The sequence below is a fragment of the Chiloscyllium plagiosum genome, chromosome 28, assembly GCF_004010195.1.
Source record: "Chiloscyllium plagiosum isolate BGI_BamShark_2017 chromosome 28, ASM401019v2, whole genome shotgun sequence".
Lineage (NCBI taxonomy): Eukaryota > Metazoa > Chordata > Chondrichthyes > Orectolobiformes > Hemiscylliidae > Chiloscyllium > Chiloscyllium plagiosum.
The window spans coordinates 9,354,155-9,381,237 of NC_057737.1; the positions used below are offsets into that span (position 1 = coordinate 9,354,155).

The 27,083-nt window shown below is 44.6% G+C and overlaps 1 protein-coding gene across 28 annotated transcripts in view; it reads right to left on the reverse strand.

Annotated features, from left to right (window-relative positions):
- msi2b (musashi RNA-binding protein 2b) overlaps positions 1-27,083 on the reverse strand; it is a 573,147-nt gene that overhangs the window by 135,353 nt on the left and 410,711 nt on the right. For 27 of the 28 annotated variants that reach the window (XM_043718217.1, XM_043718222.1, XM_043718221.1 and 24 more), the window contains one exon: positions 15,112-15,186. In XM_043718217.1, the coding sequence (XP_043574152.1) occupies positions 15,112-15,186 (75 nt within the window). Of the gene's footprint in view, positions 1-3,395; positions 5,748-15,111; positions 15,187-27,083 lie in introns of those variants that run through there. The other variant, XM_043718242.1, reaches the window with a different exon arrangement.

Below are 27,083 nucleotides of genomic sequence, written 5' to 3' on the forward strand. Positions count from 1 at the left end.
CCTGTTAATGGGACAGACTGGGAGGGAGCCTGTTAATGGGACAGACTGGGAGGGAGCCTGTTAATGGGACAGACTGGGAGAGAGCCTGTTAATGGGACAGACTGGGAGAGAATCTACAAATGGGACAGACTGGGAGGGAACCTGTAAATGGGACAGACTGGGAGGGAACCTGTTAATGGGACAGACTCATATAGAACCTGTACATGGGACAGACTGTGAGGGAACCTGCAAATGGGACAGACTGGGAGGGAACCTGCAAATGGGAGAGACTGGGAGGGCACCTGTGAATGGGACAGACTGGGAGGGAACCTACAAATGGGACAGACTCATATAGAACCTGTATGCTGGAGATCAGAGCTGAAAATGTGTTGCTGGAAAAGCGCAGCAGGTCAGGCAGCATCTAAGGAACAGGAGAATCGATGTTTCAGAATTCCTGAAGAAGGGCTTATGCCTGAAACGTCGATTCTCTTCTTCCTTGGATGCTGCCTGACCTGCTGCGCTTTTCCAGCAACACATTTTCAGCACAGACTGGTCGGGAACCTACAAATGGGAGAGACTGGGAGAGAACCAACAAATGGGACAGACTGGGAGAGAACCTGAAATTGGGACAGACTGGGAGAGAGCCTAGGGAGAGAGCCTACAAATGGGACAGACTGGGAGGGAACCTACAAATGGGACAGACTGGGAGAGAGCCTGAAATTGGGACAGACTGGGAGAGAACCTGAAATTGGGACAGACTGGGAGGGAACCTGTTAATTGGAATCTTTGTCAAAACATCCTCTATCCCCGTTTTAACCCGAGTGAAAAACGGAACAGTTACATTTCTTCAAAATAATTGTCGGTACTCTTCTTGACCTTGGTGCACGCTACGCATTTTATTCCCTCCTGCTTTGCCCACACCCCCTCCCCTCTTTGTTCCATCCTAATTGTACCCTGCCTTAGCAATAAAGTCAACCAGCACCGTGAGAGTTAACATTTCCTTTCTCAAACAACGATAATGTGACCCTCGGGCAGTTATTGTTCCAGGTGACTCTGAACATCATGCACCAGTTTTTAACCCCCCTACCACTCCAAATATCACACAGAATTCAATGTGTCCACAGCAATATCACTCACTCAACAAGACTTTCAACATTTGTTAACTCTTTTAAAATCTCCTTTTTGTGGTCATTGTCCTAACATTGTACAAAGCTGGTAATTAGAGGTTACTTACTGCGCAGTCCTGCGATGCTCCTGTCTTTTCAGGGTTGAGAGCTATTCACTGCGCAACTGTGCAGAGTTCCCCGGGTAGTCGGGCAAGGAAACACTGTCGTTCATTCAGCAGGGTAAGGGTCACTCACTGTGTTTGTGTGTTGAGGTCCCTATGGTCCAGCAGGGTAAAGGAGCAGGGTAAAGGAGCAGTTTTGTGGGGTTTTCTGTCTAACCAGCCCAATTGCTGCGAATCACAGAAAGAGGCAGCACAGGAGGAGGCCATTTAAAAAAGCAGCAGCCCAATTGGCCCCTTTCCCTACAACCCTGAAACATTTATGTTCAAACCTTCTGAAACGGAATCATTTCCATTTCAGGCAAGACTTCCCAGATCTCCACAATGTGCTGCGGAAAGGTACTCCCTCTGATTCTTGTAAATCTGGTCCCTCCAGGGGTGTGTGTGTGTGTGGTGGTGTGTGTGTGTGTATTTATGTATGTATGTATGTATGTAACTGGCCTAGCAACCACAATAGGAAGAAGGGCTTATGCCCGAAACGTCAATTCTCCTGTTCCTTGGATGCTGCCTGACCTGCTGCGCTTTTCCAGCAACACATTTTCAGCTAGCAATCCCAATAGCCCAGGTGAATGCTCTGTTACTAGCCTGCCCGCTGTTTGCTCCTGTGTAAATGTGTGAAGTCTCCACTTTACTCAGCGGGTCAAGGGTGAGAGAGTTGACAGTTGTTGATACTATGAGGCTTGAGCAAACACTTTGAGCCGTGGTATTTTATTTATCTGCATATGCTAGGGGTGCAATTAAAGTAGAATTTTGAACTGCTGGGATGCAAATAGAGAAACTGTCTTTTTGGTGCAAACCAGTAAATCCTGTAACTCAATGAAGTGCTGGTAAAGGTTGAACCAGCAGGGCCCTATGCTCCTGCACGGGGAGAACACAGCGGCCTGTAGGTGTCTACACTGTGACTATTGTATGGAAATCAGAAGGCAGGAGAGTCAGCAGAAACAGGAAGAACACAAAAAGACACACCAACACAAATATGTAAACAGACACCGGGGTAGTACTCTTACCAAACAAAGCAATTGTCATTTCATGCAAGAAAAATTCATGCAAGATTTGATGAGGGTGTTTGTTTAGTGATTAAATAAACTATGAAATTTCAACTTCAAATGAAGCTTAAATTCAGCATGAATTTGGTCAAATTTAGCGTGAAAAATGATGCATATTGGTAATTTGCTCAAATTTAACCATTTAACAGTCATATCACTCCCCCACACAAGAGAAGCAATTCAGTGACAGTGTGGGATACCTGCCGCTCTGAATCAGAGTGTGTGACAGCGCCAAATTGATGTCCGCACAACGACAAAATCAGTGGCTCGCCAAAACAAAACACCATCATCTTTAAAGTACTGACTATTAACGTGCTGGGCTCCTTGCTTGGTGCCCCATTTTCAATTCTGCAATCTTGGGCAGGGGTTGACGTGGAAGGGAAAACCTCTCTGACTCTCTGGCCCACACCTCTGTTTCGGTTGCATCACTGGAAAGGACAGCTCAGAGCGAGCGCAGCCTTAAACTACACACACACGCCCACCCTGCTGGTGTGCCGTAAGACCATTTAATGACCACACAGTCTTGGTGCGAAGACCCATCTCTATGGCTCTCACAGTCCTGAGATGATGATAGAAAATACTTTTGCACGAGAGTGTGTCTGCTTGTGACCCTGGCTTTCCCCGACGGTGTGTACTCATGTTAGGATGTCATTTTGCGGCCATCAGATGGTACACTGGTATTTTGCCCCGACTGTCTGTCTTTCCCACGTGGGCCCAGCCGGGAGGTACCAGCGAGTTATTCAACCTTGTACAGCGTCACCGTGAGACTGTATTTTCTTTTCTGCTGGAGGAGCTGGGAGAAGATACATAAACGGTCACCAGACCGCAATAGGAAAGAGGGAACTCTGTCTATTTCTTCTTAACACTCCCCTCTGCAACTCTGTCACTGTGGCTAGCCTACAGACACTCAGATCAACCAAGACACCTTTATCGAGAATGGTACAAGTAGCGAATGGAATCGCACTACGCCCTTGTCTGCCCAATTGAGGCTTGGTGGGGAGAGGTTTGCTGTCTGTTAAATGGTCAAACAAGAAATGGGAATTGCAGTTAAGAGAGGAGAGTGCGCACACACATACTGCATGAGATTTGTCAAAGGAATTCCTCTTTATTTGTCTGTCTAAATTAGGTACAGCGAAATACTTCTTAAAAAAAAGGAAAAAAAAAGAAATTTTAAAGCAGAACACAAGAGCTATGATTACAGGTCAGTGAGAAAAGGGATCATTCTAATCCACAACAGAAAAAAAAAAGCAAACACTTTCAAACTAAGCAACAATCAGCATTCGAGGTTCTGCTATCACAGAATAAGAAGTAACAAAGAGACCAGTGTCTTCACATTACAAAAAAAATATTACAGAATAGAAAGCCAGTGACTTCAACACTATTTCAGGCTATGCAATTAATTACATCAAGCATGTTTAATTAACAGGAACAGAGTGACGTGATAATTTAAGCTTGTTTGGATTCCGTGACTTAGTAATTAAGTGACCTTCAAAAAAATGAAGTTAAGAAAGCTTTCTTTTCACTGGCTTGTACAGACTGGACAGATCAGTAAAGATCAAATAAGCTGACTGACTTCATTCAGCCTTTTTCAGCTGGACTCCTGGAGTGGAGAGTACTTCAACAGCAAGTAGGCCCAAAAGCTTTAACTTTGGATGACAAATAAAAAAAACTAACCAAAATAATTGGATTTTTGATTAGAATATGGATAATTCTTAAAATTGTATTTTTATTTTATTAACAATTTCTTTATTGTTCATCTGCACCATTTAAAGATAACGTTCTCCTGCTATTGGTTGTTAAAATTGGCAACGTTGTTATGACAGCAACATGCCTATAGGGCAGCCATTTTGTTTTCGGGTTTGGTCAACAGCTTTCATGGGGGTTAAATAAGCAGCCTAGGTAAGCCATGAAAAGGGAGCTTTCTCCTTTTAAAAACACACTTAAACCCCTAGCACACAACACACTTCTCACAAATTTTCATGTAGTGCTTTTTGTTAAATCTTTTAAAAGTCCCTGCAGCTTATGGCATAGCCCTGAGATACGGACCTGAGTTTTACAACCCCTCCTTCCACTAATCCCCTCCCTATTCCCAATTCTGGGGTCATGAGTGCACATTAGGACACAGTGCCACACAGATCCTGCCACTCAGTCAGAGTGCTCATTTGTCAAGTGCATTTTGGCCACAAGCAACAGCAAGTTATTGGGCAATGGAAGCCCTCGCAGTCGAAACTCAATGTGCACTCTTTGGTGCAGAAGAGGGAAGCTGCTTTAAAGTTAATCCCCCTCCCTCACTGAGGACACTATGGTCTCATTGTGACACAATCATTCTGGAGGAGAACATGATGTGGAGGTGCCAGTGTTGGAGTAAGTCAAAACTCAAACAGCAGGTACAAGCTTTTAGGGCTAGCTACCTGACGAAGGAGCAACACTCCGAAAGCTTGCATTTCCAAATAGACCTTTTGGACTATAAGCCAGTGAGTGATTTTTAACTCTGGGGAAGAAGACCAAGCCCTCACATCGAGTCACCCAGGGTTTCCCCAAAGGCCAATTATGAGAAAGTTCAGACTGGTGACACACTAGCAGCGTTTAAGGTTCACGTGGCAAGGTGGTAGTGTCCCTAGCTCTGGGCCAGGGGATTTTGGTTCAGGACCCATTGCCGTAGAGGTGTGTGGTAACAGGTTTAAGAAAAATATTTTCCTTCCCAAGTTTAGAAAGACGGACTTCATCCCCAGGCCTCCAACCGCTGGGTGCTCGTTAGTGAAAATCTAACCTTCGACCAAGCTACCTGTCCTAAAATATATTATGCGTCAAAATGTGTTTGAGGACGCTGGTATGAAGCATTTTGGGATGTCACAGGCGCTATTTAACGATAAGTTGTTGTGACAACCACTCACTTAATAAAAACAAATCCCAGAAGATGATAGCGCAGCAGATTCATAGCTGTCCGCTATTATATTTTTCATTATTTTTTACTTCAGGGACCATTAAAAATAAGAACGTTTCTTTTTAAAACTGAAACCTTGTGAGAAGGGGGGAGGAGCTATTTAGTGACTGTAAAGATAGATTGTGCCATCCACAGTTTATAGAATCAAGGAAGTGACATTTAACAGCAAATGTTTATATACAATACAGCAAAAAAAATCAAAGCAAGCATTTAAATTACAAGCAACTAAATCATGCAGGAAGCGAAATGGCAGACAGCCCATGGAATGTGTCTTAAAAAATAATTAAAAATATATAAAGTATTATATATATTTATATATAAAAGAGGTGTTGGGCCCAGGCAGTTATTATTAGAGATAATTACAGCGAAAGCCAACAGTTAATCACAGCTAGCCATTCAGGCTTTCATGAACACTGCAGGAGACCTTGCTAATTTGCAAGAGGAAAAATAATTTAGTTGATAAAAATAATATCTTGTGAAATCTGGAAACAGTCTGAAAAGTGAAATAAGAAAAGAAATTAATGGAGCGATACCCCAAAGGGATTAAAAGAACCCAAGAAATTGCAATTAAATTAAAAAAAGTATAAGTAAATCAGGGGTGGATGATCACTTGTAATGTAATTAGGAACTATGCACAAATATCCAAAATATACACGAGGCACGTTTATTTCGACAGGCGAGAAACAAAAAGAAATACAGCCAATAAGGGAAGAGAAGGCGAGATGTTTCCTGGTTAGCTCACACATGCTGAATGAATATTGCTAGTACTGGCCTTGCTGTAACATTACCGTGTACAAAGTACCAGCCACTTTGTTTTCACTGAACCTTAGAGGCAGGCTGACATTTGCCCACAACTGCACTGTTTTAGTAAGACACAATGTATTAGCAGGGCGTATGCACAAAGCCATTCATCAGAATGCGTCTGTAAGGACATGGTGGGACAGTGACGAAGGGGAATTTAAACACTGGCAGGGAAGTCATTCCTTCCCCTGTACATTACCCACCTTTCTCTCACACCCAAAGCTTCTCCACTTCATTTTATTTAATTCAAATGCGGCAGCGGACCCAAAAATAGCCTGCACTTGAGACAATAAAATCTTACGTGGAGAAGTTTTTTATTTTTAGACTCTGCCTCCGCCTGTTACTGAGCTATAAATAGCAGTGGAAAACCTCACTATATTCATCTTCTCTTCAGTGATGTCAAACAGCTCTCTGGGTGATGCCTGAGTCACCCGCTCCCAGGGCCCTGGCTGCATCCACACGGCTGACTGACAGCATGGAGAGCTAACCATCAAAGCACTCAGAGTGCACCTTGCGGCCATTTCACACTCTCTGCACCCCCCCCCCCCCCGACCACATCACCTGTCAGAGTTAGAAATGCATGTCCCCTTTAAGGTAAAAAAGGAGCAGCTCCAGATCTACAGAGCAGGTGTTGCTCCCTGGACGTTTGTAAGAGCTCAGCTGTCGGCATTTATCAGTGTGGAAGCAGGCCATTCGGCCCATCGAGTCCACACCGACCCCTCTGAAGAGCATCCTACCCTGTCCCTGTAACCCCACATTTCCCTGAATGATCCACCAAGCCCGCACATCCCTGGACACACTGGGCAATTTAGCACGGCCACTCCACCAAGCCCGCACATCCCTGGACACACTGGGCAATTTAGCACGGCCACTCCACCAAGCCTGCACATCTCTGGACAGTGCGAGGACACAGGAGCACCCGGGGAAAACACTCACAAACACAGGGAGCAATGTGCAAACTCCACACAGCCCAAGGGTAGACTTGAACCTGAGTCTGTGGCGCTGTGAGGCAGCAGTGTTAACCAGGAGAGAGCTGGGCATTGCGAGGGCTGGAGTGAATTATCGTGATTTAATCCATCCTTTGTGTTCTCCATCTTTTTGACTGTTGTCAGTGGACAGTACTTGTTGATTGTTACTAGTTGAGTTGTTTAATAAATTAATTGGGTGATGGGTCTTTCAATAAAAGAGCTGGCTTCTGAGGGGTCGGCAGCTCCTGGTCGGCAGTGCTTGCATTGTCATTTGTTTCATTGAGTGGTTCATTAGTAGGCTTTTTTCAAAATTAAACAAACATCGAACATAGAACATTACAGTGCAGTACAGGCCCTTCGGCCCTTGATGCTGTGCCAACCTGTGAAACCAATCTGAAGCCCATCTAACCTACACTATTCCATTGTCAAGCACATGTTTATCCAATGACCATTTAAATGCCCTTAAAGTTGGTGAGTCTACTACTGTTGCAGGCAGTGTGTTCCACACCCCTACTACTCTCAGAGTAAAGAATCTACCTCTGACATCTGTCCTATATCTATCACCCCTCAATTTAAAGCTATATCCCCTCTTGCTAGCCATCACCATCTGAGGATAAAGGCTCTATCTGTCTGCCCTATTTAACCCTCTGCCCGCGATGCCTTTAGTGAGAGAGGTGGGCATAAGCACAGAGCAAGAGTGAGACATCTTTTCCTTCCAACACCATTAGCCCCTCTCTTTATCAGATGCTTTTTATTAGTACACTGCCCCTGTTGAACAGTGCTTATCATAATCTGTAAACTGCGTGATTGGTTTATTAATCAGAAAAGCACTGGGTAGGGGGGGAAGGAACGGTACTGTGGTGCATTAGTAGTGTCCCACGTTCTGAGCCAAGGAGGCCTGGGTTCAAGTCCCACTTGCTCCAAAGGAGCGTCAGAATACATCTGGAGCAGCACAGTGGTTAAGTGGTTAGCACTGCTACCTCACAGCGTCAGGGACCTGGGTTCAATTCCAGCCTCAGGTGACTGTCTGTGTGCAGTTTGTATGTTCTCCCTGGGTCAGTGTGGACTCGATAGGTCAAATTGCCTGATACTGCACTCTCAGGATTCTAGATTATTTTTAAAAATCTGAAAAAGAGCTGGGTTCTTACACTGCAACTAGTGGGGAGCGATTGGCATCTAGACAGGGAAAGATGGAATCTACTGTATGTTTTATAGATTTACTATAAAATTTCTGAAAGTTGCCTAATTCAACATGGATATCAGTGTATCAAACATCAGTCCTGGAAGCAAAACTAAAATAAACAGGAAGTCTGCTCTGCTTTCGGCACATTCCTTGATGCTCAATACTGTCAAATCTTACCCTGATCCAAAACTTAGATTCAGAAATACAAGACAATTACTAACAAACACAGTGGGTAACTCAGAGAAAATCCTTTCACCTGGAGTGTAGTGAGACTCATTCCCAAAAGTGAGTGGCTGCGGCAATTAGAAGACACATTTAAAGGGAAAACTGAACATAAATATGTGGAAGAAAGGATCAGAGGGATATGCTGACAGGGTCAGATGGAGAGAGAAGCAGGTGGACACGAGGCTGAGGGATGGCCTTATAGAATTTTTAAAAATCATCAGGGTTATAGATAAGGTGAATGGCAGGTATCCTTTCCGTGGTGGGGGAGTTCAAGACCTGGGGGCATATTTTTAAGATTAGAGGAGAAAGATTTTAAAAAGACATGAAGGGCAACTTTTTTTATAAGAAGAGTGGTCCGTACATGAGGAATGGGCTTCCAGAGGAAGTGTGGATGAGGGAGCAGTTACAATGTTTAACAGTCATTTGGATAAGTACATGAATAGGAAAGGTTTGGAAGGATATGGATAACGCGCAGGCAGGTGGGGACTATGGTTGGCACAGATGGTTAGAGCAAAGGGTCTGTTTCGGTGCTGTATGACTCTATGACAATTACCGTCAGTACAGAGCAGTTTGCTCAGACAACCCTTTGGTCCTTAAATTCCTCGTGTCCCAACATGACTATCTCGTTCAAAAGAAGTTGGTAAACAATGTCATTTGTCAGAAAGTGATCTTCATTGAGTAGCTCTCTCTGACTGTGACTGGCGATCTTTGGAACATCTGGGTTGGATTTCTGGAAGGCCCCATGGTAGGTGGACAGCCTTGTTTACAGGGACAAAGGATCGTAGGATTGGAGGAGGGTAGTTTTGGGAGGGGGACTGGGGAACATGCCTAGCTTCCAGGGGCAACGGGGTCCATTGGCCTCCAGAAATGTGTCTTTAATCCATATCCAGGTCAACAGGATATATCAGCACATGGGCTAGAGTCAGGGATCACAACTATGTGAGAGAGTTGGATTAAGCAATAGGGTGTTTTAATATTCTATAACGTGCAGACCTTCACCAAGATGCAGACTCATTAACCCCATCAGGGTGTCTGAGGTCGAAGGGTGACATTATAGAGGCTTACAAAATCATGAGGGGCATAGATAAGGTGACTAGCAAAGGTCTTTTCCCTGGGGTAGGGGAGTTTAAAACTAGAGGGCATAAGTTTAAGATGAGAGGAGAAAGATTTAAAAGGGACCTGAGGGGAAACGTTTTCACACAGACTATGGAAAGAATAAGGAACGAGCTGCCAGAGGAAGTGGTAGAGATGCTACAATTTACATTTAAAAGGCATCTGGATGGGTATGAGTTGGAAATTGGTTTGAAGGGATATGGGCCAAATGCAGGAAAGTGGGACTAGTTTAGTTTGAGAATCTTGGTCAGCGTGGATGTGTTGGTCCAAAGCTATGGAGGTGCTGGGCCTCCTCCACCGCCGCTCCCTCACCACCAGATGCCTGGAGGAAGAACGCCTCGTACTCTATGCTACTCTCTCCCCACCCCCACCCTCCTCTAGCTTATCTCTCCACGCTTCAGGCTCTCTGCCTTTATTCCTGATGAAGGGCTTTTGCCCGAAACGTCGATTTTGCCTGTCCTCGGATGCTGCCTGAACTGCTGTGCTCTTCCAGCACCACTGATCCAGAATGTTGGTCCAAAGCGTCTATTTCTGTGCTGTACTACTCTGTGACTGTATTCTGCAATGCAGGGAAGAGGGACTTCAGTTCCAAAGATAAATTAGGGAAGGTTGGGGTGGTTTTTCTTGGGGTTGATGTCTCTCAAAACCATGGGAGGTCTAGACCAGGGCTATGAATTGAAATGACCAGGTCTTGGTGCGACTCCTGACCCCAGGCCTCCAACCCCAGACCAGAGCACGATGTCCCCTCATACCCCCCCCCTCCCCTGCTCCACACAGACCCCTGGTTGTGGTACCCTGACCCAGGCAGAGACAACCTTTCCTAATGACAGATGATTCGAGAACACTCGGGCACAGATTGGCTAAAGAACCAAAAGGTGACCTGGGAAAAACGTTGAGTTTGAAGCAGCAGGTAATTGAGATCTGGAGCCTACCTGAAAATGTGGAAGAATACATTTCAACTCTGGTTTTTGACAGGGAAGAGGAGATAATCACTCTTTTGCAATATAACCATCCTGTGATTTTATCAAAGTCAGGTACAAGAGAATCAACAGAGAACAAACCAAGGGAGGTTTAGCAATCCCAGATTATTTGATGTACTGACAGAAACTGGCCTGAAATTGAGAGTTATACCTCACAATTGACATCAGGTATGGTTATCACCAGGGCCAGACAGAATGGTTAGACAGCCATACACTCTATACAGTGGAATAAGGCAACATTATTCACCTATACGATGGAATTATGATAGATATTAATATTTCAGTTGATTCATTTACTTAATTGAAATGATCATTTGTGTAAACAAGTGGGTCCCTATCAATGTTTCCCCTTCATATGGGAAAATGGGATTAGAAAAGTTAGGTCACTGTTTTTGACAGGTGCTGGTGCAATGGGCCGAACAGCCTTTTTCTGTGCTGTTGATCTCTAAGACTCTATAATGCTATACATCAGAACCATCATTATCACACAGCATTGAGTATTGCCCCCTTGCATTGTATTAACAGTTGTCTCGTGTTCAGTTCCTAGTTGGAGTACACAGGTGATCCAACTGAGTGCTGAAACCCTTAAGGAGATGTATCTGTTTTTTTCTGCCGTTTATAGAGGCATTTTTCTTGCATGAGAGTGCCAATCACAGCTCACAGCTCGACACTCACAGATCACACCATGAGCAGTGTTCTGGGAGATTCCCAGGCACAGAACCATAGGTGGCTTTTCCTGGGACCTACGCACAAAAACACAAACACTGAGCTTTGGACTGAAGGGAGGTAGTTCAGCTCCCTCCGATTGGAGTGTCTCTGATTACACTGGATTTACCGCCTCTGCAAGTAGGAGGCTACTGCATCCATCTCAGCATCAAGTACTAATGCACTTACTGGGAGTGACTTCATTAAGACTACACTTCACCTCCTTGGTAGAGGATTGGTGGACACCTGAATAACCTTATTCTCAACTCGCCTGGATACATCAATGGACTGGCACTTGTGTCACTGTGGTAGTGAGTCAGGAGGATTGGGTTCCAGTCCCACCTGATCCAGAGGTATGTAGCAGCAAGGCCTCACACATGGATTAGGAAATATTCAGGATGCAATGATAGATGGGCTCTTGTGGCACAGTGGAGCATCCTTACCTCTAGGACAGGAGGCCTCGGTTCAAGTCCCATCTACTCCAGAAGTGTGTCATAACCTCTCGCAACAGGTCCATCAGAAAATATCTGGATGTACCAATGAGGACATGAAAATAGGAGCAGCTGGAGACCATTGGGTCCAGCTTCCCCCCTATAAGGTCATGGCTGATCAGACTGAGGCCTTGACTCCATTTTACTGATTGGTCTCCCTTAACTCTAGCCTCTCTTGTCAATGAAAAACCTGTCTAACTCAGCAATAACATGGCCCTGCCTCCACAGCTCTCTGGAGAAGAGAATTCTGAACTCTGAGAAAGGTGATTTCCACTTCATCTTCATCTGAAGTAGGATGCCTCTTTTTTTTAAACTGTTCCTCCTGAATGTTGAAATTCCCAGAAGGGAACCACCTTCAGCCTCCCCTTTTGAGTCTCCTTAGACTAAAGGCAAAGTTGCCAAAGTCCTACCAGATCATGGGGCTGCTGTCTCATTAAAGAGAGAGAGAGAGAGAGACACGACAGATGGTGGTTTATCCTGAGAGTCACCACGCCTAAGGTGAGGAGGAAGAGGTTGAGAAAGAGAAACTTTCATTGTAACCTCATAAGGTGTGAAAGTTGAACCTGCAATATTGGTGTCACTCTGCATCTGAGTTAACCAACCAACCCCCTCATTTCAGTATATGACATCTTTCAATGGGATCACCTTTCATTCTGCTAAACTCCAAAGTGTTAGCAACAACTAAACTCTAGTAGAACAGTCGTTTTGCAGTCAAATGTCCCAAGCATTTAAACGGCTAATGTTAGCTGGTGTTGGCTTTCTGCACGATGAGAATGAGAATGCCAGAACCTATAAAAGGCCCTGTGGGTGCTAAAGGTCAAAGGGCAACCTTCTGAATATTATGGAAAGGGGTCAGCCAATTATAATCTCCACAGCTCCCGAGTGTCTCAACACCATCATATCTACCCAGCATTTCTGCAGAGGACAGACAGTTCAGTCCAGGTGATCGCACAGCAATGCCACAGATTTCACTAGCCCCAGCTATACCTGGCCGGCTAGGTATGTTGACAATCATGTTGATTGTATCAACATGAGCTGACCTCTCAGTGGTGGCACTCTGTTAAAGACGCAACCAACCACCGCGTGCCGTCAAGAACTGTCAAGTGAATGGCCAGTGGGGTAAGCCGACCCAGAAATTGAGGACATGAAGTTGGCCCTCACGACATCTACCAGAGCCACAGCCTAATACTTGCCTTTCTCAAGGACAGCTAGAGATGGACGAGAAACTTCGGCCTAGTCAGCGACTCCCATATCCCCATGAGTGAATTAAAAGACGTATTTTACTTAGCCCTTCCTATTAATGCCATGCAGACTCAGAGGAACTTTATGAAAGGGAAGGTTATGATGACTGAAGCTTAGAAACGAACAACTTTAGTCATCGTAAGAGTCAGAAGTTAATGAATTTTAGATCCAGTTATAGCTGGATAACATCATCCAATTGAATGGATAGTCTGAGTGACCTCATTGCTGACCTGATTGACTTTCTAAAGTGTAATTTCACAGAATAGCATGCTACCTCATTAATAATTTTGAGAGCTTGGCATCTATTTCTCTCCGAGTATGCCTCGCTAGGGACAGAATAATCATCCTCCAAAGTACACAACACCCTTCACCGACGTATGAATTTGGGCAGTAAAGCCGAATTCGATTTCAGATAAAGGTCTGTCTTTTGTTTTCCTTCCCATGCCCCACTGGTGGTTACATGGCTCGGTCAGCTCATTACAATATAAATCTGGGCTACCCACCCTGCTGGATCCTCAGAAAGGCAAGGAACATCCGGGGTAGATCGGAATGCTCACAAACTGCAGATAAACATGAACAGACTGCACCTCTCTCCCTCCCTCTCTCTCTGTGCTACACAGTCATTTAATCATGAACTGCAAACTAACACATTATCAGAAGACAGACACAATGCAACTAAAAGTCTAAAGTACAGAGCTGTCTTGACCTGACCATGGTTGTTAGCTGGCTACCCTGAGTGTGTTGAGCAATGATGGTGGGTGATTTTGATGGTCAATGTGTTACGCTACCCATTAGAATTTCTGCACAATGTGAATGGATGGAAACAGCATTCCCAAACTTGGGAGTGAAATTTTGTTTCTCGTGGACGCACTTGCTAAATCCTCAGGTATGGGGACAAAGAGTAAGGAGACTCAGAACACGACTGGACAGCCAATGTACTCATGTTTGGTGTGTGTCACAGACTCCCTTGAGGAGGTGATGCCTAGTGGTATTATCACGAGGCAATTAACCCAGAGACCCTGGTGATATTCTGGGGACCTGAGTTCAAATCCTGCCATGGTAATTGGTGGAATTTGTATTCAATAAATATCTGGAATTAAGAATCAAGTGACAATGATTTTCGGGGGGAGAAACCTAATTGGCTCACTAATATCCCCTAGGGAAGGGAATGCTATCCTTACCTTGACTGGTCTACAGGTGATTCCCAGGGTCATATCAATGTAATTGATTCTTAAGTGAACCCTCTGGGAGCTAGGGATGAGCAATAAATGTTGGCCTAACCGTTCAAGCCTACGTTCCATGGACGAATAATTAATAAAAGATGGTCTTCTCAAGGACTTTTAAAGAAGGAATTTCACTGCTCGTGACAATCAGGCCTATGTGTGATGATGTTGCCATTGGTAATGTGCTCACTCTTCCCTGATGCCCATTGAGATAATTTGGCAAACCACTTGGTTGTGTTTGGGTCCATCATCACTAGCGTCTCAGAGACACTGGTTGAGATGGCGGGGAGGTGATGCCAAATTTGCCTACAGTGCCAACACCCCATTAAATTTAACATGTTCACAAGAGGATATGCCACTGTCTTTCTGCAGATGGCAAGTTCTTAAGGTCACAAGGGTGGCAGAAACAAGGCTTTTAAAGGAACTGAGCAGCGATCAGGCTCCATTACAGAAGAGAGAAGCCTGGGGAAAAGTTGGTTGCGGGGGGGGAGAAGGGCAGGTGTTGAGGATCGAGGGATCACTGGGATTTCCAGGTACAGGCATTAGTATTTTGCCCTACTACTCTCTTAGACAGCAATGTTATTTGGCAGAGGGTGAGTGAAACCAAAGGGCAAGGTGAGGTGTGAAGGTAAAACTAACTTTAAAATGAATCTACGACATTTAAGCAATAGCTTCGCAACCGGCCAACCCACCCTCAATTTCCAAATGCAGCACTTCATCCCAAACTACTCCTACACTCCACCACCTAACGACTCACAAACAACCAGCAGAGGTTCTCACAGGGAACTGGGATAAAACCGTGGTGTCCAGTCAGACAGGAGCATCATGGTTTACGCTACACGCTCACTAACACGGTGACTGGGGGGGGGGTGGGGTTTGAGAGAGTTAAGGCAGCCGCTGTAAGCTGCAATCAAGGGTCTACATACCTGGGAACTGGTAGCTGTAGCTGGGTGCGAATCCAGGGTATCCACGGCCATACGTTGCGACAAAGTTTGGGTAGCCTTTGAAACAATATTTTAGAATGGAAGAGAGAGAGAAAGAAAATGTCGGGTTAGATGAAACAGCTGTTAACTGATGCGTGCATCTTAGTTTGATATCATGTCACAAACATCACTGTTCATCTAATTATTTAGTGAATAGAAGCAAGCGGCTGCCTCCTTGTTTGGCGATTTCAAAGTGATTCATTCCTCATTCAAATCCTCACTTATTCAGTCTGCAGAGGGGATACTCTTCTGTAGCTGTGCACCAATGCTGATGGTAACAGGCTGACTTCAAGGCAAATGTAAATAAGCTAAAAGCACAGGTTAAGTAAATGGGAAGAGAGGACGTTTATATTGATCTTAAGAATGTCTTGTCCCTCCTCTTTTGAAGATACTTGGTAGTCATAAGAACTTAAGAACTAAGAGCAGGAGTAGGCCATTCAGCCCCTCAGGCCTGTTCCGCCATTTGATACCATCCTGAGTGATCTCAGCTCAGTCTCAACTCCACTTTCCTGCACGTTCACAAACACCCTACAATCCCTTACTGATTAAAAATCTGTCCATCTTCTCCTTAAATGTACTCAATGTCCCAGCATCCACCACACTCTGGGGCAGTGGTTTGCACAGATTCACGACATTTTGAGAGAAGTGACGTATCCTCATCTCTGTTTTAAATCTTCCACCTCTTGTCCTAAAACTATCACCTCTCATTCTAGATTGCCTCACATGAAGAAACATCCTCTCCATGTCTACTTTGTGAACCCCCATTAGCATCTCATATATCTCAATGAGATCTCCTCTCATTCTTCTAAACTCCAGACAGTATCGGCCTAAACTGCTCAATCTCTCCTCTTTGGACAAAACCCTCATCTCTGGGATCAATCCAGTGAACCTCCTTTGAACTGCCTCCAATGCAACTACTTCTCTTCTCAAGTACAGGGAACAAAACTACACGCAGTCCTCCCCCTGCGGTCTCATTAATGTCTTGTACAGTCACTGTTGGCACCTCTCTGGAGCCCAACCTAATGATCACTCCTCAGGCACAGAATCCCTCAGGTAACTCAAGGCAGTGTGGCTGGTTATAAAGGGATACCTTGAGGAACCAAATCAACAGGGAAACCGGCTGAGCACTATAATCGAGTCAAAGAATCATACAGCATGAAAACAGGCCCTTCAGCCCATCACATCTGTGTCGACCAACAAACACCAACTACACTTATCCAATTTGCTCCTTAACCTTGAACTGACCTGAACTCTAACCCATGCAGCAGCTTCCAGTGCAAATGTCAACCAGGTAGTAACGGAGATGGGCAGAAGGATCTTGGTCAATTTTCCTCTCCCCTAACCTGGTGAGCCTCTAGACTGATCACACCATCCCTAACTCTGTCAATGCCTCTCATCATTTTGTATCCCTCAATCGGTTGCCCCCCTTCAGCCTTCTCTGCTCCAGGGATGACAAACCCAGCCTAACCAGTCTCTCCTCATAACAGAAACTTTTCATCCCAGACAGCATCCTGGTGAATCTCCTCTGCACCTTCTCCAATGCATTCACATCCTTCTGACAGTGAGGCGATTGAACTGCACACAGTATTCCATCTGTGGCCTAACTAATGTTTTATAAAGTTGTAACAAGGCTTCTTTGCTCTTACATTTTATGCCCTGGCTAATGAAGGCAAGCAACCCGTATGCCTGCTTTCCCACCCTGTCTACCTGCGCTGACACCTTCAGGGATCAATGGACTTGTACTCCCTAGGGACCTGCCATTCAGTGTGTGCATCCTTCCATATTAGATGTCCCAAAATGCATCACCTCACACTTATTAGTGCCATTGCTCTACCCAATTGATCAACTAATCAAAATCAACCTTGTGATAGCCCAAGAGTATCTGTCAACAACATCCACCAATTTTTGTGTCATCTGCAAGCTTACTAATTATACATTCGACATTCACTTCCAAGTCATTGATGTACATAGCAAACAGCAAGGGTCCCAGCATTGATCCCTGTGGTACACCACTGGTTGCAGGCTTCCAATTGTGAAAACAACCCTCCACCATCACCCTCAGCCTTCTCTTTGCAAGCCAACTTTGGATCCAGTTAACCACTTGCCTTGGAATCCATGGGCTCTTATGTTTTGGATCAGCCTCCCACATTGAACCCTGCCAGAGGCCTTACTGAAGTCCACATGAACTACATCAACTGCACTACTCTCATCAATATATTTAGTCACCTTTTCAAAATACTCAATTAAATTAGTCAGAAAGACTCTCCCTCTAACAAGTCTGTGCTGGCTACCCCGATCAATCTCTGCCTTTTCAAGTATTGATTAATCCTGTCCTTCAAAACTTTGTCCAATGATTTCTTGACCATTGCTGTCAGACTAACTGGTCTGTAATTACCTGGCCTATACCTGCTGCCTTTCTTGAAAAAAGGAACCACATTAGCTATCCTCCCGTCTTCTGGCACTTCACCTGTGGCTAGCGAAGTATTAAATATCTCCACCTGGGCCCCCAACAATCTCCTCCCTTGCTTAAGTGAGGAATCAGTTTTTCCAATATCATCATGCCTCCGCAGAATCCCAGGTGTGGTACCACCCAAACCAACATCACTGTGATAAACATCATATTCTCATGATCTTTCGAGAAAGTGAGAACTGCAGATACTGGCGATCAGAGTCGAAAGTGTGGAGCTGGAAAAGCACAGCAGGTCAGGTAGCGTCAGGAATGATGAAGATCTTATGCCCGAAACATCAATTCTCCTGCTCCTCGGGTGCTGCCTGACCGGCCGTGCTTTTCCAGCAACACACACTCTCGACTCATGATTTTTGGAATTTGGATTTTTAAAATAAGGATGGATTTTGATTTTGTTTTGCTGAGAGGGTACAAAATCATTTGGACATGAATTAAATCCATCATTTCTAAGATGACATGTGATTTCGGTCAACTAACTCTGGGGATGTGTAATGTTGCAGGATGTCACAGTCAAAAATCCCTTAGAAATAGTGACCATGACATGGTCAAGTTTAGCTTTCAGTTTTAGACAGAGGAACCTGAGTCACGAGCAATTGAGCTAAACTCAAATAAGTGAAAAGACAAAGTAATGAGGGCAGAACTGGGTGGAGTGGACTGGGAAAAGAGTACAGCAGTGAAAATGATTGAGAAACAAAGTCAGATATTTGAGAAAACAGTTCATGGCTCACAGCAAAGACATATTCCATGGAGGAGGAAGGAGTCTAGGAAGGGGATAAGGCAACTATGGTTAACCAGGGAAGTTAAGGATAGCATCAGTTTTGCCCGAAACATCAATTCTCCTGCTCCTCGGATGCTGCCTGACCGGCCGTGCTTTTCCAGCAACACACACTCTCGACTCATGATTTTTGGAATTTGGATTTTTAAAATAAGGATGGATTTTGATTTTGTTTTGCTGAGAGGGTACAAAATCATTTGGACATGAATTAAATCCATCATTTCTAAGATGACATGTGATTTCGGTCAACTAACTCTGGGGATGTGTAATGTTGCAGGATGTCACAGTCAAAAATCCCTTAGAAATAGGAGCAAACATACAACGTAGCAGCAGGCAGATTAGGAAAATTTTAAAAACCAACAAAAGACAGCCAAAAAAAAAATGAAGAGGGGGAAACTAAACTGTGAAAGTAAACTCGCAAGTAATATTAAGATGGAAAGTAAGAGCTTTTTAAAAATTTCAATAAAAGGAAGAAAGAAGCCAAAGTGAACATAGGGTGAGAATGAGGCTGGGGAAATAATATTGGGAAACCAGGAAAAGGCAAGGAGTCAAATCAATACTTTGCATCAGTCTTCACAGGGGAAGACGCCAATAGAATCTCAAAATTATTAAACACTCAAGGGGCAAAAGGAGGAGAGTAGTTAAATGCAATAACTGTCTCTAGAGAAAAAGTGCGAGGGCAACTAATGGGGATAAAGATTCATAAATCCCCTGGACCTGATGGATAGGATATTAAAAACAAAGCTGCAATGGAGACGGTGGACGCACTGGTAGTAATCATTACAGGAACTCTAGACTCTGATGGAAAACTGTCAATGTAATACCTTTACATAGAAAGGAAAGAAGACAAAAACAGGTAACTGGAGGCCAGTTAGCTCAGTGTCTTAATTGGGAAAATGTTAGAGTCTATTATAAAGGATAAATAGCAAAGCATTTAGAGGCACATAACACAATCAAACAGAGGCAGCATGGCTTCATGTAGGGGACAGCATGCCTGTCAAATTTAGTGGAATTCTTTGAGGAGATAACAAGCAGGATAGATTAAAGGGAAGCAGTGGATGTAATATATTTGGATTTTCACAAGGTGGTTAATGAATAGATTAGACTGCTTATTTAGATAGAGCCCTTGTTGCTGAAGCTGCTTTACTGGAATGCACTGAGGATTGGCTAACCAATAGAAGACAGACAGTTTGGGTAAGGGAGATGGTTTCAGTCTGACAATCTGAAACTAGTGCAGTGCCACAGAGATCAATGCTGCACAAGGCACTAGTCAGCCCACTGTTGGAATACAGTAAACAGTTTTGGGCCCTGTATCTAAGGAATGATATCCTGGCATTGGAGGTATTCCAAAGAAGGCTTGTTAGGCTAATCCCGGGTATGGAGGGATTGTTGCGTGAGGATTATTAGATTGGGCCTGTACTCATTGGAATATACAAGAATGAGAGGCGACTATATTGAAACATATCAGATTCTTAGAGGGCTTAACAGAATAGCTGTAGCAAGGTTGTTTCCCCACTGGGGAAATCCAAGACCGGACACAATAAGGGATCACACATTTATGACAGAGATGAGGAGGAATTACTTCCCATGGAAAGTTGTGAATTTGTGGAATTCTTTACCAAAAAGGATGGTTGAAGCTGGATCTTTAAGCATTTTCAAGCCTGAGGTAGACAGGTTTTTAATCATTAAGAGAACCAATGGGGAACACAATGGGGGAAAAGCTGGAAATCAAAGTTGAGGATTATCAGATCCACCATGATCTCATTGATTGGCAGAGCTGACTCAATGGGGCGGAATGGTCTACTTCTGCTCCAGTGTCTTATGGTCCAACTATCCATTGGACATCGGTGGTGTTAGTGGATAAAATATTTAGAATATTGAGGTTATGACAGATGAACAGAGTAAGGCAATCATTTCAGTTCTGAGCTCAGAACAGAAGACTCTAAATTTTATTTCAGAAGAACCCAGAGTTCAGTTCAGAAGAAAACAGTTCGTATCCTCACAGAAAAAAACAGGTTTCTCAGTTCAATTCAGTTCAAGGAGACAAGTCACCTCAGCAGAAGTTATTTCTAGCCTGTGAGTCTTCTAAGCCAGGAGAGTTTGGATAGAAATCTTCAAGTTCTTACAACGAGGAAGGTCAGACCATCCAAACTGTGAAAGGTTCAGGCCGGTTGACTTGGAGATGAATTACAAAACTGTCTCTGAGACAAAGAGACTGGGGAAGGGAAGTAAAGTTTTCAAAGCTGAGATTGGGGTGACATTTCTTTGGGATTGATTGTCTGTAGAGGATGACGTTGGGAAAATGGTTGAAATTTTGTTTTGACACTTGTGCTAAAATCTCTCTCTCTGCTGGCCACAGTTTTGTTTGTTCTCTTTTTCTTTTGTGTAAGGAACTTATGTCTTATTGTTCTAGAGTGTCTGCTGCCTTGTGTGAATGTATATCTGTGACTAAACAACTGCAAAAATTAAATATATGATCTCTCAAGCCAAGTTTCAGCCAGTTCTGACTTGTCCAGTAATACTATCAGCTGGGATCATTTCCATTGCCAGCAATTAACACAAGTCTGAGGCTACACTGCAGGGCAACTGGTGATTCAGAGCTTGAAAGGTTAAGTGTGATTTGACAGAGTAATTCTTAATGGGACTAAAATAAGAGAAAGGGCATGCAGGCTGAACGTGCCATCTTAGCAGGCATTTGATGGTGTGTATTAATAATTCAACGCTCATTTAATGGGTTATTAATTTTTCATGGTTTTAAGGGAAAAAAAAAGGCTTGTTACATTTAACTTGAATTTTTTCATACTTCTCCAATTTTAATTTCCAACGCTGCTCAATGCCACCCTCAGCACAGACTGTGAATCTGAAGAAAATACTAGGAACAGAATGATGCCCATTAAACGGAAATAAATCCCCTCAGATTTGTCTAATTGTTTTGCTGATGGGTTTCTGGGTGCAACTGTCAGTGCCCTTGAACACTGTCAGACGGCTGAGAGGAAACTAGATTCGCAGGTGGGGTGGACAGAAGCAGTAGGATCCCTTCACAGGGAGGAGGCCATTCAGCCCTAGAACCTTACTGTTAGAGGAATGACACCTCAACACCTCAACATGTCCTAGCCTTTGATCCTTATCCTTAACTAACAACTAATTAATTCATTCAAATCCCCGGTGGGCATAAAGGATTTGGAGGGGTAAAGGGGAAATGGTTTCCCCTGAAGGATGGTGGATATCAGAAACTCACAGCCTGAAGGGGGCAGTAGAGGCAGGAACTATTATACATTGAGGACGTTCTTAGATGGGGATTTAAAATGCCTTAACGTACAATGGATCAAGTGCTAGAAAACAGGATTAGAGTTGATTTATAGAATCCCTACAGTGTGGAAGCAGGCCATTCAGCCCATTGAGTCCACACCAACCCACCAAAGAGCATTCCACCCAGACTCAACCCTACTCAGTCCTGTAACCCTGCATTTCTCATGGCTAACCTGCCTCGCCTACACATCCCTGGACACTATGGGCATTTTAGCGTATTCAATCCACCCGAACCTGTAAATGTTTTGGAGTAGATAGATGCTTCATGATCATAGCATGGTCATTGCAGGACAACGGGCATCTTTGTACGCTGTTAAATTTTATACAAACTTTACAACTGTCGCAAACGTCTATAGACTTTAGTCTTTAACTTTTCAACAGATACAGCCTTTTGTCGGAGAGAATTCCAGTTGCTGAAAGCATTTCCTGACTTTTGTTTATTTCTCCCCACTTGGTCTGGACTTCCGCACACCAGAGGAACCATCTTCTCCAGGACTACCGAGATGCTGATCAGATGCTTCCTCGTGTGGGGGGGGATGGACGAGGACTAGGGGCCGCCATTTAAAAACCAGGGTTCTTCCCATTTCAGACCAAGAGAGGAATTAAAACCTCACAGGGTTGAGGGTCTTTGAAGACCTCTTCCCCAGAGAAGGTTGGAGGCAGGGCCATTGAATATTTTGAAGGTAGAGGTGGATAGGATTTTCGATGAATGAGGGAGTCAAAGGGGGTGGGCAGAAACATGGAGCTGTGGCCAAAATTGAATCGGCCATGATTTTTTTGGGGTTGGTGGGGCTGGCTTGACGGGACGAATGGCCTACTGCTCCCAGGTGTCCATGTACTTTATCACACTGTTTTCTTTCAGTTTGACCCTTGAGAGAATACAAACCAAGTCCATGAAACCTGTCCTCATAAATACGCCAGTGAAACATATGATACTGTTCAGGGGGGCCCTGTGTCATAGCCACTTCCAAGGCCCCAAGCTGAAAGGTACCAGTGAAGTTGTTGGGTTTTGTTTGAAAAGAGAGAATCTGGCAGCTTTTGCAATCACTTTTCCTCCTTCAGCCGGCCCAGAAAAGACTCAGATGAACTGAGCCGAATTGATGCCCTGCTCTAATCTGGATTGCCAAATCTGCTTGTGTGTGTTCCTGCAGGTGTCACCAAACATTCGTCCAATGACTTGCTTATCAAACAGCCATTCTCCTCCCTGCTGCTCACAGGACTTTTGTCACTTTTTCTTTAAAACACGCTCATTTTAAACAGAAACCGAAAGAAACGTGGCTGCTGGCAATCAGAAACCAAAACAGAACTTGCTAGAAAGGCTCAGCAGTTCTGGCTACATCCGTGGAGAGAAAGCAGACTTTGGGTTCTGAGGAAGGGTCACTGGACCCAAAACGTTATGTCTGCTTTCTCTCAAAAGGTGCTGTCAGACCTGCTGAACTTTTCCAGCAATTTCTGTTTCCGTCTCTCATTTTGAACAGTCCCATCATTATTTTAATTTTTGCTCCCTCTCTTCCATGACAGCAGCATCCAGTTTGAATCCTAGACTCTGCAGGACAATCGCTGGGTTTACAACTTCACTTAGAACCATCCAGTTCCGACACCCAGTTGGCACTCTGCAAAGGGTTGTGAGAACGTACCGCCTCCGAGGGTAGTTGAGATGGGAAACCTCACAAACCTTTAAAAAGCACTTGAGCAATTGTTGTAACATTCAAGACTACGGGTAAAGTGTTAGAAAGTGGTGTTCGTGTAGTGTGTCAGCACAGACTCAAAGGGCCAAAGGGTCGTTCGAGTGTTGTAGGAGTCAAGAGCATACCTTGGAACTGCCTCTAAACGTTAGCACCAGTTTTGAAGCACTGTGTGAAGTAAAGGGAAATGTGTAGTCTTTTATTTTTAACATTTCCAAGAAGTGAAAAAGGTATTGGATTTTCCGGTCTGCTGTCTCCAGTTCCCGAACTGGGCTCTTGCCAAGAGACAGCTAAATTAGGACGTTGTCTAACAAAGACAATTGCATTTGTGTAGCACCACTGAAGGTTCAACAGCAGTTCACAGCAGTGCCATAACTTTAGACAGACACAGATGATGCAATATTGGAACGGGTGACCAAAGCTTGGTCAAAGGGGTTGGGTTCCATGGAGCTTTTTTGAAAGGAGAGACGGAGAGATTCAGGGGCAGGATCCCAGAGATTAGCAGCTGAAGGTACAGTCACCGACAGTGAAGCGGCAGATGTTGGGGCCATGTAAGACGTCAGAACTAGAGGAGCGCAGAGGTCATGGAAGAGTGAACTTTTGTAGGAGCGACAATCATTGAGGCAACGGATGCCCCATTTGGTGCGTGACTCGATAGCACCTTTCAAAAGCTGCACGTTACACTGTGTTCAGAAAGCTCAGAACATCTAATGCACTTCCAACAATGTGATGGCATCCAGCAAGGCTCAACTGAACTGCAGTGATTGTAACGAGGTCAGCCAGACAGACCTCATAGAATAAGAGTTCCCTGATTGGGGCCATTAGCCTGGTCCAAAGGGAGCCCTGGCTGAAAGATAGAAACAGGAGTGTCAGAGATTCTGCTCACTCTGAGAGCTGACTCTGAGGGAACTGGATCACTGTCAACAACTCTCCACCTGTAAGTCATCGGTGGTCCCACGCGGACAAGGATGACTCTCTCCCACTCTCTGGGTGAATCTATAGGTGGCTGGACAGACCAATAGGGCTACCACAGGCTCTAGTACACTTGGGGTAGGTGGTGGTCACGGGAAGGGATGGGTGAGGTGTCGGTGTGGATTGTCTAAATAAAGGGTGACATGACGATGTGATAGCGCCCTCTGAGGAGTTATGTTATGAACCCGTGTAATTCAGGGAGCACTCTGCGAGAAGGAACAAGGTCCACGAGATGCTGATTTCAAGACAATGGAAGGTGACGAATAATCCTTTGACTATCACAGCTGGATAGTAGAAAGTGAGGACTGCAGAGGCTGGAGATCAGAGTCGAAGAGTGTGGCGCTGGAAAGGCACAGCAGGTCAGGCAGCATCCGAGAAGCAGGAGAGTCAATGTTTCAGGTATAAGCCCTTCATCATAATCGCCAGGGCAGTGTGCAGTTGGGCAGCGCTTTGCTGTTTGTAGGTGCTCAGGGAACAAGATGCTGCTTTATTCCTGGACGACCAAGATGCTGCAGTGACTCATGCACCCATTGGCTCCTGTTCTCCACTAACAGGCCAACTCCACAAAACAAAACAGCCCCGAGGTCAAAGTTCCATAACTCCTTCAGCTTGCATCTTCAACAAGAGGTGGGGTTTTGATGTCTCTGTCCCTCCTATGTACAGATGGCAGGGAGCAGGTGATACATTGCAACATCCAAGAGAAGTCACTGTGAATTCCTACACTTGCCAAACTATTTTGGGTTTCACATTAAAAGAAGGTGGAAATAACAGCACAAAAAAAGACCCTTCGACCCAGCAGGTCGATGCTGGCACTTATGCTCTATTTCACCCAATTGGCATATCTTTGTGTGTTTATTCAGCTTCTATTTAAAATGCCTCTACGCTGTTCATGTCAAAGACTCCCTCTGGGAGCAGAGGTATGTGTGTGCATGTGTGTGAGGGGTTGTTAAGTGGAGGAGAATACTGGAAATGACACTTGATTATTAATCCAGAGGCCCAAACTAATGCTCTAAGTAATGATAAAGTTGCCAAAGTCCAACCAGACCTTAGGACTGCTCTCACATTAGAGACAGTGAGTTTAACCTGAGGGTCACTACACCTCAGATGAAGAAAATGGTTGAGAAGGAGAGCCCTTCATGGTAACCTCAGCTGGTGTGGGAATTGAACCCACGCCACTGGCATCACAAACCAACTATCCAGCCTACTGAGCTAACTGGCCCCTCTACAACACAGGTCACACAATGCAAATCTGAAATTGCAAGCTAACCTCCAAAACGGTGACTGTGAAGCCATCATCAATTGTCGTTTTCCAAAAAGAGATTGGCTCACTCAAGTCCTTTGGCAGTAGAGATCTACCATCCTTACCCACTCCAGACCCACTCTTTACTGGGCCATTTAAGAGGGTAGTTATCAGTGCAAGAATAATCGGGGACAGCCAATGAATATCTGGCTTTCCAGTGATGCCTACATCCGTGAAAGAATAAACTGAAACCCCTCTCCCAATAAAGGAGTTCCTGCTGTTACTCTGAATTTCCTCATAAGTTGATTGGTGATCATCTTGTAAGTACAGACTCCCAAACCCTTGCATTAATGACACTGTTGAGTCACAGCTCACAGAGTATTGACAAAGTTATACCCCCTCTTGGGGGCGGGGGGTTCTCTGTTCAACTTTGACAGATGGGTGCTAATTGTTCCACACCACAGAGCACTGACAGAGCAATGGCAAGTCGCTGTACCAAGGGGAGAAAGGTGACATCTCACTGCTAGCAAGATTTAGCAGATGAACACTTAACACATTAAAGTGTGTGTTTCTTGGTGAGTTATTTTAATGGAAGCAAAGCCTCACAATCAGACTAACACCTCGTTAGAACAGCATACTGAGGATTACTCGCTGACCTACATTGCCGTCTGGTCTGGCAACAATTTGATTTGGAAATTCTCAGCCTTGTTTTCAAATCCCTCCTTACGTCTCTAACCTCCTCGAGCCCTCAGAGATCACAGCCCTTCCAATATCAGCGCCAGCCGACCTACACTGACTCTGGTTTGAGCAATGTCATGTATTGGTTTTAAAAGTCTCACTCTTGTTTTCAAATCCCTCCAAGCCTTTGCCCTCCACTTCTTCCAGATCTGCACAACTCTTTGTGATATTAATGTCTGGTCTCCTCTGATCTGTTGATTTCCAGTGGCTGTCATACCTTCAACTACCAAGGGCCTGACCTCAGCCCTTCAATCCCTAAATCTCAATTCCACTTCTTTAAAACACACTTTATAACCAATCCCTGTTCGATCAGGCTTGGGTCCTAACACTTTCTTAGGTGGCTCAGCTTGCATGTTCGCTAATGAGGCTCCTGTGAAACAAAATTCCACTATGTCAAAGGCACTATGCAAATGCAACTGCTGTTGTTTTTGAACAAGGAGGAAGGGAAAACCTGTGCTCCAGGACAAATCAACCCTAACCCCGACCTAACTCATCAATGAATCAATCCTAACCCTGACTTAACTCATCAATCAACCCTAACCCCAACTTAACTCATCAATGAATCAACCCTAAACCCAACCTAACTTAATCAACCAACTCTAACACGGGATCTCCCATCCACCGCCTCCAACCTCATAGTCCCACAACCCCGCATCACCCGTTTCTACCTCCTGCCCAAAATCCACAAACCTGACTGCCCCGGCCGACCCATTGTCTCAGCCTGCTCCT